Source organism: Rousettus aegyptiacus, unplaced genomic scaffold, assembly GCF_014176215.1.
Source record: "Rousettus aegyptiacus isolate mRouAeg1 unplaced genomic scaffold, mRouAeg1.p scaffold_m13_p_19, whole genome shotgun sequence".
Lineage (NCBI taxonomy): Eukaryota > Metazoa > Chordata > Mammalia > Chiroptera > Pteropodidae > Rousettus > Rousettus aegyptiacus.
This window is the reverse complement of record NW_023416294.1, coordinates 2,422,768-2,436,450: the sequence shown is the minus strand read 5'-3', so window position 1 is coordinate 2,436,450 and position 13,683 is coordinate 2,422,768. Positions and strand designations below refer to the sequence as shown.

General features: G+C 59.4%; 1 protein-coding gene across 2 annotated transcripts in view; it reads left to right on the top strand.

Moving 5' to 3' along the window:
• TBL1X (transducin beta like 1 X-linked) overlaps positions 1–13,683 on the top strand; it is a 136,443-nt gene that overhangs the window by 98,677 nt on the left and 24,083 nt on the right. For both annotated transcript variants that reach the window (XM_036235696.1, XM_036235697.1), the window contains one exon: positions 1,387–1,494. In XM_036235696.1, coding sequence (XP_036091589.1) covers positions 1,437–1,494 — 58 coding nt within the window. In that variant the 5' untranslated portion in view covers positions 1,387–1,436. The remainder of the gene's footprint in view (positions 1–1,386; positions 1,495–13,683) is intronic.

Here is a 13,683-nt window from a genome sequence, read left to right as displayed (position 1 = left end):
GGGACTGGCCCAGGCTCCTATGAGAGTCCGACGCCTGATGGATGATCTGAGGCGGAGCTGAGGCGGTGATGCCGGCGCTGGGGGGCGGCTGCAGACGCAGACGGAGCTTTGCTCGCTGGCCACCGCTCACCTCCTGCCGTGCGGGACCCCTCCCTCCCGCACCCCCTCCGCTGCACCCCCCGTGTCGGCGATAGAAGCAAGTCACGGGTCCTGCCCGCATTCGAAGGGGAGGGCGTCACGCCAGGGTGGGACTCGGCCACCTTGGGGTGTGTCCCTTACAACAACCCTTTCCGTTCAGATCCTCCCAACTTGAATATATACTTTGTCCTCATCTTTATCTAAACAAAGAAAAACTTACTTCTCATTCGATGATAAAAGTTTAGCCACCGATCCAGATACGATGTGGGCTCCGAAGAGAGGGCCCTAACGACCCGGGGTGTTTGGTGTTACTGACCCGACGGGAAGCCGGGAGGCCTTTCTGGGCAGTTGCCTGCACCGTGAACGCTGATTTGTCCGGGACAAGGGTGTTTACTGTGTCGACTTATTTTGTTCTCTTGTGGTTGGCTTCTTCCAACGTCCGACTAGGACCCCTGGGAAGAAAATCACCATTTTCTTGGCCACCTCAGACCCACAGGTCCCCGTAATTCTCGCCATCGGGTCCCGCGCCCCGGGTTTTCAGCTGCCTTCCGGGTACGGAAGATTCTCTGCTTTGGGCGACGCGGCCCCGTCACAGAGTGACGGGAGGCCGGCACGCGCCGTTCCTTAGCTCCGCGCCGCCGTCTGCCCCTTCTCCGTGCCGTGCGGGCCCGGAAGGTGGCGTGGCCATCGCGTTTACCCCTTCAACTCGCACGAGGGGAAGCGTCGTGCGGCGCCGTGAGCCGGTCTGCTCGGGAATCCCCACCCGTCCGGACGAGCGCTTCTTGGGACAGCCGGCCGCGGCTCGTCGCGGCCCGCGGGGGTCCGTGACAACACTGCCCGTTTTCAAGGACTTGGCGACCGTCACGCGCACGCGATTTTTGCCGAACGAGAAGTCGGGTTTTGTTTTGATTTTCTGTTCGCTCTGAAACGTGTCTATTTTTTTTTTTTTCATGTGCTTTGTACCCGATACTTTTACAGCCTTGTGAAATACACCCACGAGTCTTATTTTGAGGGAAACGTTTCACCAGGATGTACGGGTTCGTTTGTTTCTGTAATGGCAACGTGTTCACGTGACCGGGGGGTGAGCACGTGCCGCAGCGCGGGGCGGGCGTGGGTGGCCTGCGCGGCATCGCGCCGTGGGGTGGGGGGGGGGTGTTTCCGTCCACCGCGTCGGACACCGCGCAGGAGGAGAACGTCCCGGGCAGTGTGTGACCGTGCTCTTGCTCTCTCCTGTCCCCTCTCCCGCAGGGGGTGGCCGCCACGTTGTCAGGACCCCGTCGCTGCGAGGCGAGGCTAAGATGAGCGTAACCAGCGACGAGGTGAACTTCCTGGTGTATCGGTACCTGCAGGAGTCAGGTAAGGGCGCGGACACACCTGGCTCACGCTCCGGTGACAGCCGCCGGCCGCGGGCGGACCCGCCGGGCTGTGAAGGAAGGGGAGCTGAGGACGGGGGGGGGGGCGGGGGGCTGGGGCCGCCCCCGCCTGGGTGGGTTCGTCCTCCCCTCCCCGTTTCTGTTCGGTGGGGTTGGATGGGCGTGAACACAGGCGGCCAACCCCAGAATGGGCCTCGCCGAGTTTTCCTAAACCTTCGGGAGGGTTCTTGTTGCTCTCAACACCTTTGGTTATGCCCAAGAGTGTCCTTGACGCTGAGTTGTGGACGGGCCTGGTTGGGACGGAACGGTCTCGTCCTCGGGGCCTGGAGAGGGGGCGTGGAGCCCGTGGTGTGTGGGGCCTGGCTTCCTCACAGGCACGCGGATGTCCGACACGAGTCCCTGGACGTGAGGGCCCCCCCCCCCCGCCTCGCCCCCGGCGGACTCTCAGCCCGGCCTGCACGGTCGCCCGCGGTGCGTTAAAGTCTTGGCCTCTTCATTCTGTCCAGTTCACTTTGTTACCTTCTAAATTCATTTCCGAGCTGATTGCTTCTTCTGAACTTTTAAAGCTTTGTTTCGTTAGAGACGTACTACACGACATTAATGAAAAAGCGCCCGTGTGCCCTGCTGCCCCCTCAACTTGGGGAGTGAACCGTTGGGCCCGTGCGCTCGCCCGTCCGGGGCGGACGCCCCTCGGTCCCCTCAGCGGTGGTGACCACCGTCCGGAAGCGGGCGGGCTTTACCCTCGTGCGTTGGCGTAAGCAGACGGGTCTGGCCTCCCGTCTGGGGGACAGAAGTCCGAAATGCACGTGTGGTTTTTTTCTGAAGGCCGGGAGGGGTCTGCCCCTCGCCTCCCAGCCTCTGGTGGTCTGCCGGCATTCCTGGCCTTGTACATGCGCCCCACTTCCCCCCTGAACCCCAGTCTGCCTTCGGGATCACACGGCATCGTTCCTGTGCCCACGTGTGTCTGTCCAGAATTGTCCAGTTTCCCTCGTTTATAAAGACACGGTGCTATTGGATCGCGGCTCACTCTACTCCATCGTGGCCTCATCTTAACTCGTAATGCGATTTGCACACCCAGACTCTGGTCCGCAGGGGGCGGGGGGAAGGCCAGGACTTCGACACAGTTGGCGGGGTGGGGACACCCTCCAGTACGTAGCCTTGTGCGTGTGCGAGCTTTGTACTCCTGGGAGCAAAGGGTGCCTATTCTGCCACTTGATTTTTCAAGAAGGAAAGCAGTTTTCAGGTCCCAACACCCCAGGACATGTGTACTAGGACCGAGGGGGACCCGCTCGCGAGCCCCTGGGCCCGGGCTGTTTCTGAGTTCGCCCAGAAGGGTGAGCTGGGCAGGCAGGCAGCCAGGCCGAAGGCCCAGGCTCTTGAACCTTGAACAAGTCATTTTACTCCTTGGGAGCCTCAACTCTGCAAAAAAAGAAAAAATGGTTCTTCTGGACAGAAAGGGGTGCAGCTCATCGGGGACACGTACGGCCCGTCATAGACAGATAGCTGTCACCATCACGCCTGGGCCTCTGTCACTCAGGACGTCCGTCATTCAAGGAAGGTGCCCGTGCATCTGCACGTAGACGAGATCCTTCGGATTCGCTTTTGCCAGAATAGCGTGCGAGAAATCGACACACGCAAGGAAAGTCTACACTCGGGAGGTGACCAGCGCTGCCCTGCTGCCCGGACCTGTGCCCCGAAGGGGGTCCCACCTGGAGCACAGGCGTGCCCCCGTCCTGGACCTGCATTCTGAAGGGGGTCCCGCACCTGGAGCACAGGTGTGCCCCCGTCCCAGACCTCCGCTCTGAAGGGGGTCCCGCACCTGGAGCACAGGTGTGCTACCTTCCCGGACCTCCGCTCTGAAGGGGGTCCCGCACCTGGAGCACAGGTGTGCTCCGGTCCCAGAGCTGGCGAGTGCCCGGCGATGCTGGCTGGTGGACGTGAGCTGCACCTCCGTGCAGCGGTAGATGAGACACTCTCGGCGCGTGAACAAGGCTCTCGGTGAACCTGTAACCTGTGCCCGCTGTGTTTGTGGACGTCGAGGTGAATGAACGCCGTGCGGGTTCCGTCGCTGGCGGGTCCCACGGGCCCGGGGCGGCCGCGTTGCTAGTGCCTTTGAACAAACACGGAAATCTCTCTCCCTCCCGCACAAGGGCCGGACTCCTTGATTTCGTGTTTCTTACCGGTTGTTGATAGTTTCCGTAACCAGGCAACCGTGGAGGGGGGCGGAGAGGCAGCAGCCTGTAGAATCTTGGGGATCGTCCCGGAACTGCCGTCCCAGTTAGGCCCCCGAGGGCAGGAACTCACCGTGTGGGGCCGGCTCCCCCCTTAACGACTGCGTGTGCCCCAGAACAGATGAGCGCACCCCACAAGGACACCTCACAAGAGGGGGGCAGAGGAGAGGTGCCCGCGGTGTCCGTCAGGTGCGCGTTTGGGGTTATTTGGCGTGTGTCTCAAATCCCGAAGTGTGGGTTCAGCGGACGTCACGCGGCCACCGAGGGCGAGGGGCGCCTCCTCCCTGGGGAGCCGCTCCGTCCCCCAGGCGGAGGACGGGGACGGTGCCCGTGGTCGTGGTGCCCCGCCAGGCCCCCGTGCGCGCCCTTCGTCCTTCCCCGCAAGCTCGTGAGAAACAGGGCCCCGACTCCCGACTCCTCCCCGCCTGGTTTCTCCGCCAGGAGGTGCCGGAACGTGCCGGAAGTTTCCAGGAGGTTCTCCGGTGCCAAGCGACACACTTCAGTGATACTCGTTAGCCGTCGAGCGGGGCGTAGGAGAGCGTGGGGTGGGCGGTGGGGGGGTGGCCTTGCCGGGCGGGACGCGGCCGGGTGTCCGCAGGTCTGTGCCTTGTCACCCACCAGCGTGCACCCAGCACGGAGGCTCCCTCTCACCGTCCCGGTGCGGGGAGGGCCCCGTCCTCCGGAACCGCGGTGCTCCCAGGCCCGGCCACCGGGCCGGACGGAGCGAGGCCGGCCCCTCTGCGGGGCCGCCGTGCACCCGCCTCTCCCTCTGTGACCCCGTGCATGTGTGCGTGTGTGTCGGCCGGGACACCCCGGCCCGGGGAGCGCCCCCCTCGCGGAGGAGGCAGGGCCCCGAAGACGAAGGTTTCCTGCACGTGTCGCGACAGGAAGACTCAGGGCAGGCCTCAACGGCGAGTGGCCTGGGGGTCCTGCCGCGCCCCCGGAGGCGGAAGCCGCTCACCCGAGGGCCCCCCGCGGCCTCCCCCCGGCCGTTTGTCTCTTACTTTGCGTCACGTGCAAATGGAGCTCTGTCACGGTGCCTACGTGTCGGAAAACCAGGGTGCGGAGGGCGTGGCGCTGTGCGCGGTCTCAGGCGGCCACCGCCCCGGACGCGCACGCCCTACGGATACGCCGAGGCGGCTGCGATTGCTTCCTCGTGGCTCTGCGGGATTCTGCGGGATTCCGTGTGCGGGATGCGTGGCCGGGGCCGGGCCGTTCGCCCCGGGGAAGAACCATCGGGTCATTGACGAGTTTTGACAGTGACAGGTTTCATGTCTGAGCAACACGGGTTTCCGTGTCTCGGGTCACCGGCCAGGAGCGGGACCTCTGGGTCGGCCGTCACGCAGCTGTCACTTTCTCGGAAGTGACCGCATCCTTTTCCATCTCGCCGGGCAACGGTGCGCTTTGCAGACATCGGTGGCTTCCACGTTCGGGTCAAGTCGCAGACCTCATTTGAGCTCGGAGCACAGAGCGTGCTGGAAAGTGTGAAAAAGGACGTTGTCCCCGGCAAACGAGCCTGCAGGATACGGACGAAGTTCTCTGCTTCCCCTTCGGGGTTAAAATGAGCCTCCGTGGACCAGCAGGGGGTGACCGAGACTCGAGTTTCGCCGATGTCATGGCAGGGGCCGGGTATCTCACCAGGCTGTGGATCGCCAACGGCTGTCGCGTTAAACACTGTCGGCAGCGACAGGAGCGTTTATCTCATGACAGCAGATGGTGACAATTCCCGCATCGTGGATCACAGATCGCCGGGACGACGAACTTCCCTCCTGGTCGTGAGGATTCACAGAGGCACGCGTATGGCCGAAAACGCCTCATGTGCTGGAACGTGCTTCCAGCTTGCTGTGACCCGCGGCCAGTGCATTCCGGACGTCGAGCGCCTCCAGGGCCTTCACCGCGTGCACGGCACGTCACCTACCTGTACGACAAACACCTCCACGACGCTCTTCGTGCTCCGTGACTTCTGAGCAGGGCGCTCGCCGTCACTTACGCCAAAAATGACCGATCCTCTTTCTGCCGGGGTCTGGTTTTACTGCATGAGAACGTCCGTCTGACTACAGGCTGAGCCGTTTGTTTCTGTCCCCGGCTGGTCACCTCAGCTCTGTGCGCTTGCTGTATGTAGGAAGAGGGGTGATGTGTTGGAGAAGCGAACGGGGAAGGTGATGAGCTTCTCCTTTGGGGGAGACGGCCGTGAAATGATCTTTAAAAAAAAAGAAACCACCCCGGGAGCAATTCGGATGACCACGGACGGATGAATGCTTAAACAGAACGGTGCCTCCCTGTGGCGGGATGTCACGCGGCCTTATAAAGGACGGGCTTTCTGATGCGTGTTGAGGACGCGATGCTGAGGGAAACGAGCCGGCCGCCAGCAGACAATACCTGTGCGGTTCCACGCAGGTGAGGACCCCGGGAGAGGCAGGTTCGTAGCGCAGAGTGGTGGCTGCCGGGAGCTGGGGCGGAGGCTATGGGGACAGCGTTTCGGTTTCGGAAGATGGAGCTGGCCGGTGAGGGCGGCTCAGGGCAGTGTGAACCTGCTGACGGCTCAGAACCGTGCCCTGAGAAACGGTTACAATGCTACGTCCACGTCCTACTTGACCGATTTTTAAAGCAGCTCACAGTGTCACGGGTAGAAAGTTTTGTGCGTAGGTTGGTTCAGAGTTTGTAAAATCGGCCTTAGGAGGAAGGGGAGGAATCCTGGGTCCCACAGTGACATTATTATATCTGAGCGTTTCTTGATGGCGCTGTATAGCGTTTGGGCTGAGTCCTTGCCACACCCAACACCATTTGTAAGCTAGATTGGTGTCTGACAGAATCTGTTCTTTTTTAAAAAAAAAAAAAAAACGGCGATAAAAAGGCGTGAAGTATAAAAGTATGAGGTCCACGCCACAGCCTGCATGAGTCTCCAGGGAAATGCGGTCCCAAGACCACACGCGGCGAGGGGCCGCCTACAGGACTCTGAAGATGACGAGGCCGTACAGGTGGCTGTCGGGGGCTGGGGCGGGCGAGTGTCCCTGGGCAGGGGCGATCGGGACTTCCGTGCGGCTGGGACAGTCTGTCTTCACGGTGGTGACGCACAGAGGAGAGTTACACACACGGGAAGTGTGCGCCTGCACGCACACACACGCACAGGCCTGAAGCTGTGAAAACCAGAGTTTCGCGCTGTCAGTCGGCCTGACGTCAGCTCAGGCATCCAGGGTTTTTATGGGGGCGCCCCTCACGTGGCTTTGCGGCACCTGCCCAGGGGGACGGAAGGAGAACTTGGGGAGACCCCGGCTGTCCACACGGCCTCAGTCTCGGGCCAGGTGTCACTCTGGGTCATGGTCGCAGCAGAGCTGTCCTTTGTGCCTTTGGGTGTATGTGATAGTTCCCTTTTAAGAAATCTTTATAAAAAGGTGGGGGCGGGTAAGCAGTGGGAGAACGTGAAGCCCGTGCCTTTCTTCTAGAAAGAGTAAACGCTCCCGGGCTAGCTCTGGGCGTTAGTCAGACACGGCCCTCCACCAGCCGAGCGAGTCCACCTTCCCTCTGCAGGATGCCGGCCCTCCCTGCCGCACGGCTGTGAGGGATGGTTTCTCACAAACCCTCTCGCAAGAGGTGCACATGACCTCTTCATTAAAAAAAAAAAAAAAAAAAAAAAAGCGTTTGCTAAACCATGGCTTGATGACAACCACGTAGAGTAGCAAACTGGAAACCTGGCGCGCGAGCTCCACATCCCAGATGTCCCAACCAGCCCAGCCACCGCCAGGTCCCCTTCGGTGTTACTCGTACAATCCCTTCTGAGTTTTACTGTTCTAATTTGTACGTGTGTAGCAGCCAAGACTCGAGATTTGCCATTCACGTGCTCAGTGATTTGTTACCGGTGGTTCCGGAAAAGCGATTAGAACGAAAGTCACTTGAGTATTTATAAGTCACGGTTGTTGACATACGTGTCTTCCTCAGTCGAGCCAAAGAATTGCCATTGGTATTAACAACAACAACAACAACAACAACAACAAAGGTTCTGTGGAAGATGCCTTTGAGGCTGACTCTGTCCGTTTCTACTTTAAACGTTCGCGATAGGGGAAAAAAATCTACGATGGTTGCAGTTTCCTTTTTTTAGCGGAGGCGAAGTAGCCACTGACCAGGCTGCGCTTTTGCCAAGTTCAGGCACCGCTACGTTTCAGACCCGCCTGCTCTGAAATTCTGATGTGACCTTCAACGTATCCGGCCTTCGTAGATTTCACTTCCTGCCAACTTCATCCCCCTTCTCTTCCTTGCAGACGGAAAAGCCAGTCCTCCGCGCTGTCAGACACGACACTGTGCACTGCTCCCAAGCGTCTCCTCCTCCCTCACCCAGACGGTGTCCCCGTGCGCCCCCTCTGCCTCTGCCTTTGTTGTGGTGCACGGTACAGCAGAGCAGGTGTTTGAAGAATGCCGTTTTGTTAAACGTCATCTTGTTGTAGTATCGATGAGATGCCGTAGGAACTGAGCTGTTGTTTATGTGTTAGCAAGCCTGGGGTGAAATCGGTGACTCCCTGTAGCTCACGTTGATGGAGCATGTGCCGCGTGCCAGGCGAGTCTCGCGTCTTGACAGACGAATCTCGTTAATGCCCGGGATGCAGACACAGCTGTCTACCTCGCTCACAGGGCAGAGAGCCAGGGCACGGGGACGCCGGCGGCTCCCCCAGGTCACACCACGAGGACGTCTGGAGCTACGATTCAGAATGGGCCGTCCGGTTCCAGACTCTTCCTCTGCGACACGTGGAGAGGTCGTCAATTTATTTTCTGACACGCAGCCCGGCGTTCGTGCAAGAAACTCAACTCTGCCCGGACAGTCCGTCTTTTGATTTGTAGCCGGAGTCCCTTGGTTCATGTTGTGTCTGGCGTATTCACATTTACGGGACCCAAGACAATGGGGCTCTGGCGTTTCGTTTGGAATGTCTCTGTCACGCTTGAGTGTTGGGGTTCTGCTGGCCGTGGAAAACCAGCTGTGGGATCCCAGAGCGCAGGGCAGCAGGTCTCTATCCTGGATCAGGGCAGAGCAAACGTCTGTAAAGGGCCAGATGGGAAACGTTTTAGTCTCCACCGCAGCTGCTCATGTCTGCCTTTGTAGCACCAAAGTAGCCATCGAAAACGTAGGGAAAATGCGTAGCCATGTGACTCCATTTGCACAAGGGGAAACGGGCCCGATTCGGGACACGGGCTGCATGCAGTTTTCAGCCCGCCGTCCGAGGCCACGCACAGAGAGCGGCGTCGAGTCACCCGGAGCCGTGTGCGGGTCGGTATATACCACTCCTCCTTGGGCAGACATCCTGTCATGTTTCCAAAGCTCAGTTCTTTGTGTGCTGTGTGCATTGTGTCGGCCATGTTGCACACAGCTGCAGTGTTTTATTAGGAGTTATTAACATTTCTCCTTAAATCAAGGCAGTTGCTTCGTCTCACATGGACGAGCGTATGTATGAGTTGCACGTGCGTGATACCTATGACGAGAAATCGGTGCTAGGTTTTACAATGTTTGCCCCTGCGCTGCCTGAAATTACTGTGAGTGCCATCCGGTAATCCTCGAAGGCCAAGGACACGGCAGTTCTCGGGATTTTCAGAAATGTGCCTCGATGTCTTGTCCGTCGAGTGGTGTGACACAACTCGAGATGCTAGGGTTGGAGGGACAGATAAGAGGAGGAACTCATCTTTTTTCTTTTTTTTTTTTTCAAAATCAAGAGCATGAGTTAAGTCCCTGAGGCACAGGGGTGCCCCAGTGTGGTTAGGGACAAAAGGCCATCTTGGGGAGAGGGACAGAGGATTGGTGAGGGGAGGGAGGAGGAGAAAGTGCTGGAAAGTTGGATTGACCGCCGGTTAACGCCGGACCGAAACGCTGGAACCCCGTCCACTTAGAAGGCGCTGATTAGTTTTCCAGAGTCAGTCTGGAGGCCATGTGAGCACAGGGTGACGGATCTGCTCAGCGAAAATGGAGAATGAACCACAGCGGTGACTGTCGACCAATCAGAAAGTGCCAATCGGTAAAAAAAACCAGCAGGGATACAGTATTCGGGACCACAAGGATTATATGTAACAATTCCCTGCGTGTCGGGAGCTGTTATACACTCCCCCACGGACTGTGTAATAACCTGAATCATTTCCTCTGCCTTGCACGTGGCTTTCTCCCGTTTTTCCCCAAAGCCCTGCGCCGACTTTTTATTGTAACTTTTTAACGATGCCCTCCACTGTCATCTCCAGTTGACTGTTCAGGCGTCTATGTCCCGACGTCCAAATACGAAATGCAGAATTCGTGAGCGTTCAGAAGTGGGGGGTGGGAAGGGAGGTGCCCGAAGGAGCCTCCTCTGAGCCTTGCTTGCCGGAGGGGCCGGCTACCAGCTGCAGGTGACGCAGCCTCCCCGCGGAGGCCCCCAGAAGCTGCCGCTTCCCCGGCCGGTTGCCATCCCGGGACGGAGGAAGCAGCGACCTTCATTTATAGCCGGACAAGCGCCTTGCCGTTCCGCAGTCTCCCGTGGTTACGGGACACGACATGTCTTGGCAGGGGCCACACGGCCTGCAGCAGTAGTCAGAGGCCAAGCTGGACTCGCCCGCGCCCCTTGGGGTCCAGGCCAGGTGTTAAAAGCGAGAGCCTGTCTTAGCGAGGTCCTCCGGGTGTCTCCTTTGGGGGCCAGAGCGGTCGCGTTTGCACGGGAGCGCGCGTTGGGGCGGGAGATAGCGGAGGAGGGGGAGGAGGGGGAAGGGGAGGGGGAGGAGGAGGGGGAGGAGGGGGAGGGAAGGCGAGGACTGGCTCCTGCGGGCATTGCTTGTTTTTAGAGGACCACCATGGCTCGTAAAGCAAAGCCGACGTGGACACATGCCTCGCTCTAGATCTAGACCGCGGAGTCGAAAGGGGCTCTCGGCGTGTGTCTGCGCCTTGGACCACGCACGCACGCGCGCAGCTGCACTTGACTCGCGATGAGCACTGCTTCTCGGGCAGGAAACGTCAGCCTCCGGTGAGGCCGGCCCACCCCTTCCAGAAAAAGGACACGAACCGGCGACGAATTAGTCTCCACAGACGAGGACGTGATTCTTTATTCCCCCGGCTTCCCGTTGACCGGTCCTAACTCCGCGCGTGCGTGTGTGTGCGCGCGGTTGTCCTCGGCGTGATGTGTTGGAACCAGCGAGCCCTTCCTCCTCCTCGGCCTCCCGTCCGCCTCCCCAGCACCACCAGCTGGAGTCACCCCCGTCGCCCCCTTGCGAGGCACGAGGCCAGCTTTGCCGGCAGCTGCGGGTCCGTTGCAAGCGCCGTTGTGATCCAGGAAATGCTGACCGAGGAGAAGCTGTGGTGGCCGCACAGGGAACGGGGCTATCGCAGCAGCGTCCACGTTTGCAGAAACGGAGCCCAGGCGACGTATCTGTTAGCAGGCCACGGTTCTCAGAATGACTCGCCTGTCACGTACCTTCTCGTGACGAGCCAGGACGATGGCGTGAGTGCGTTCACCAGAGACCGTTTGGCGCCCATGTGTCACAAGGCCACACCAACAGCCAAGGTCTTCACCGCTCTCTGACTAGGTGGCTGTCATGGGCCCGCGAAAATCACGTTACAAATCTCCCAACCACAGACTCCGGGGGCCTGTGCTTTCACTTCCTGTCCGTCTCTCTCTCTCTCTCTCTCTCTCTCCTGTCCATGCGTGTGATGCTGCTGCTTGTGGCCCTGTGTGGCGTGTCGTGGCCGCTCCTCTCAGGAATTATGAGTGATCGAAGCGTCTTTCTGGGGCATTAACCTCTCTGTGTTCGTCACTCAGTCACCCCCATAAATCAAAATCCTGCGGGTTTGCTGGGGGTGGAGGGGGGGAGCAAGGGCCTTTATTCCTGGGCATGGACTGTGAGAACGGAAAGGGGCCTCGCTGGTCACCCGATTCCAGCTGTTCGCTGCTCAGAGGACGGAGCCCGAGGACACGTACCCTCTGTCTAAGCACAAAGAACCGAACCCCATCCCTCCATAGCTGCCTTGGAGTGTGTTTGGTTGAATTCAGGAGTCGTGTCTCTTGAATCCCCGACACAGCTCTCTGGATATCTAGCCTACTCAAAAGATAATACTCACGTATGTTCGCTTTTTTAACGCAGAAAGCACTGTGGGCTGGTTTCCACTAGGCAGACCTTGGGTTGTGGGACTCCGTTCAGCTGCAGAACTGTAATGTAAATGGCGTTACTGATTTTCTTCCTGTTTTTCCATTTCTTAAGAGTCTGGTTGGAGAGGGGTGGGGTCAGCGGGCCACTTGCTAGCTGTGTGCCGTCAGGGACGTAAATCCCTGTCCCGCTGTGTGACTCGGTTTCCCTGTCTGTAACATGGATTTCCTCACAGGCACTCATAGCTGGTTACCGCCTCTGTCAGCTGACTCAGGAAAATGCTGATACACGTAGTTAGCACTTAGCATCATCACCTCTGTTAATTACCATTGTTTTCCAATGGCGTCATTGTTTTTTTTAGGTATAACATATGGGCAAAAGCCCACTCTGGTGTCTTGAGACTTCGCTTGTGTGACAGTCATTTTGGTCGAAGAACTGTTTTCCTCCGATTGGGCCGCTGTCCTCAATCCTTGATTCTCGTCCTCGTCTGTTATCGTGGAAACAGCGGGAATTCAGTGTGGCTGTTTCTCGCCAGCCTTTGCGTCCCCCGTTCTCACGGGTCTCCCCGACCTGTGCCCCTGACCCCTGCCGACCGCAGCTTCTGTGTGGAGAGTGTGGGGTTCCCTGTGCGGGTCGCAGGGCATCGAACATGCTTCCTGCCTTCTGGGGGCTTCCTTCCGGTCTTCTCGGGTGCAGGAAGGGCCATGCAATCGAGGAGGATGCCGGGTACGATACGTCACTGCCCTTCGGAGGGCAGACGGGGCTCCTGCAGGGCTGCCTGGCTGCGGCCGTGACTCTGGCAACGGTCAGCAGCAGGGGCCGGGTCCTCATCGTGGCCCCACTGAGATGTGGGCCCGACGATTCTTTGTCGTAGGAGCTGTCCTGTGTGTCGTAGGACAGCGACAGCGTTGGGTACGTACGTGCGCGGTCCCTGTCTCCTCGATGCTAGCCGCACGCATGTATACACAGGCACACATAGCATCGCGACAACCAAAAACATTTCCCGATAACGAACGCCCTGGCAAACCGCGGGCGCCCTTCAGCCTCGCGGTCCGATAGGGACGGGTGGGGCTCAGGCCGCCTGTCCCCGGGAGAAGCGGTCCGCCTGGCGATGCCCGCCTCCCACGGCGCCCGAACGTCGGACCTGGAAACGAGCGATGGTTCCTTCCTCCAGCGTCGTCCCGGCCTGAACAAGGAAACGTGCAGGAGTCACGTTTCCACGAGTCCATGCTCTGGCCTCGCCACCCAGACGTGTCCGTGGTCCCGCTGCTCGGGCGCCTGAGTCTCCCGTTAGCTCCTCGAGGTACCTCTTTATCGTCGCAGCGGAGGCAGGGGAGCGGAGGCCCGGCCAGATGATGCCGTGACCTGGCGTCTGGGTCCTCGGTGGTAGAGCAAGGACAGAGCCCGCGTGCCGTGCTGCTCCCGGCTTTTTCTCTGCATGGCCAGAAGCCGAGCAGGAAGTCTTAAGAACAAATGGACTGAAAAAAAAATTAAAAAAAAAAAAAACATTGATTTAGAGCCCACGCGGAGATCCACGCGAACAATAGACGTAAGTTAAAGCAAGCGGGACCCCTTCGAGCACGGCACGGGGCGTCGTAGCTGGTGCTCACGGAGATGCCCCCCACTCCCAGTCAAGGTGTTCTGGCACCTCCGGCGAGGACCCAGCCTGTGACCACAGGGGTTCGAGGTCATGGCGCTGTCGCGTCAGTGGGCGGAGATTGTTCTAGAAGACGGCTTTCCGCTCTGTGCTTAGCACACGTCTGAGACTCCCGCACCGTGAGCTCACCGTCTCCGCTTGCAATGAGCCTTAGCCGCCCGTTGTCGTCGGCATGTTCTAGAAGCAGGATGCACCGTTGAGGAGC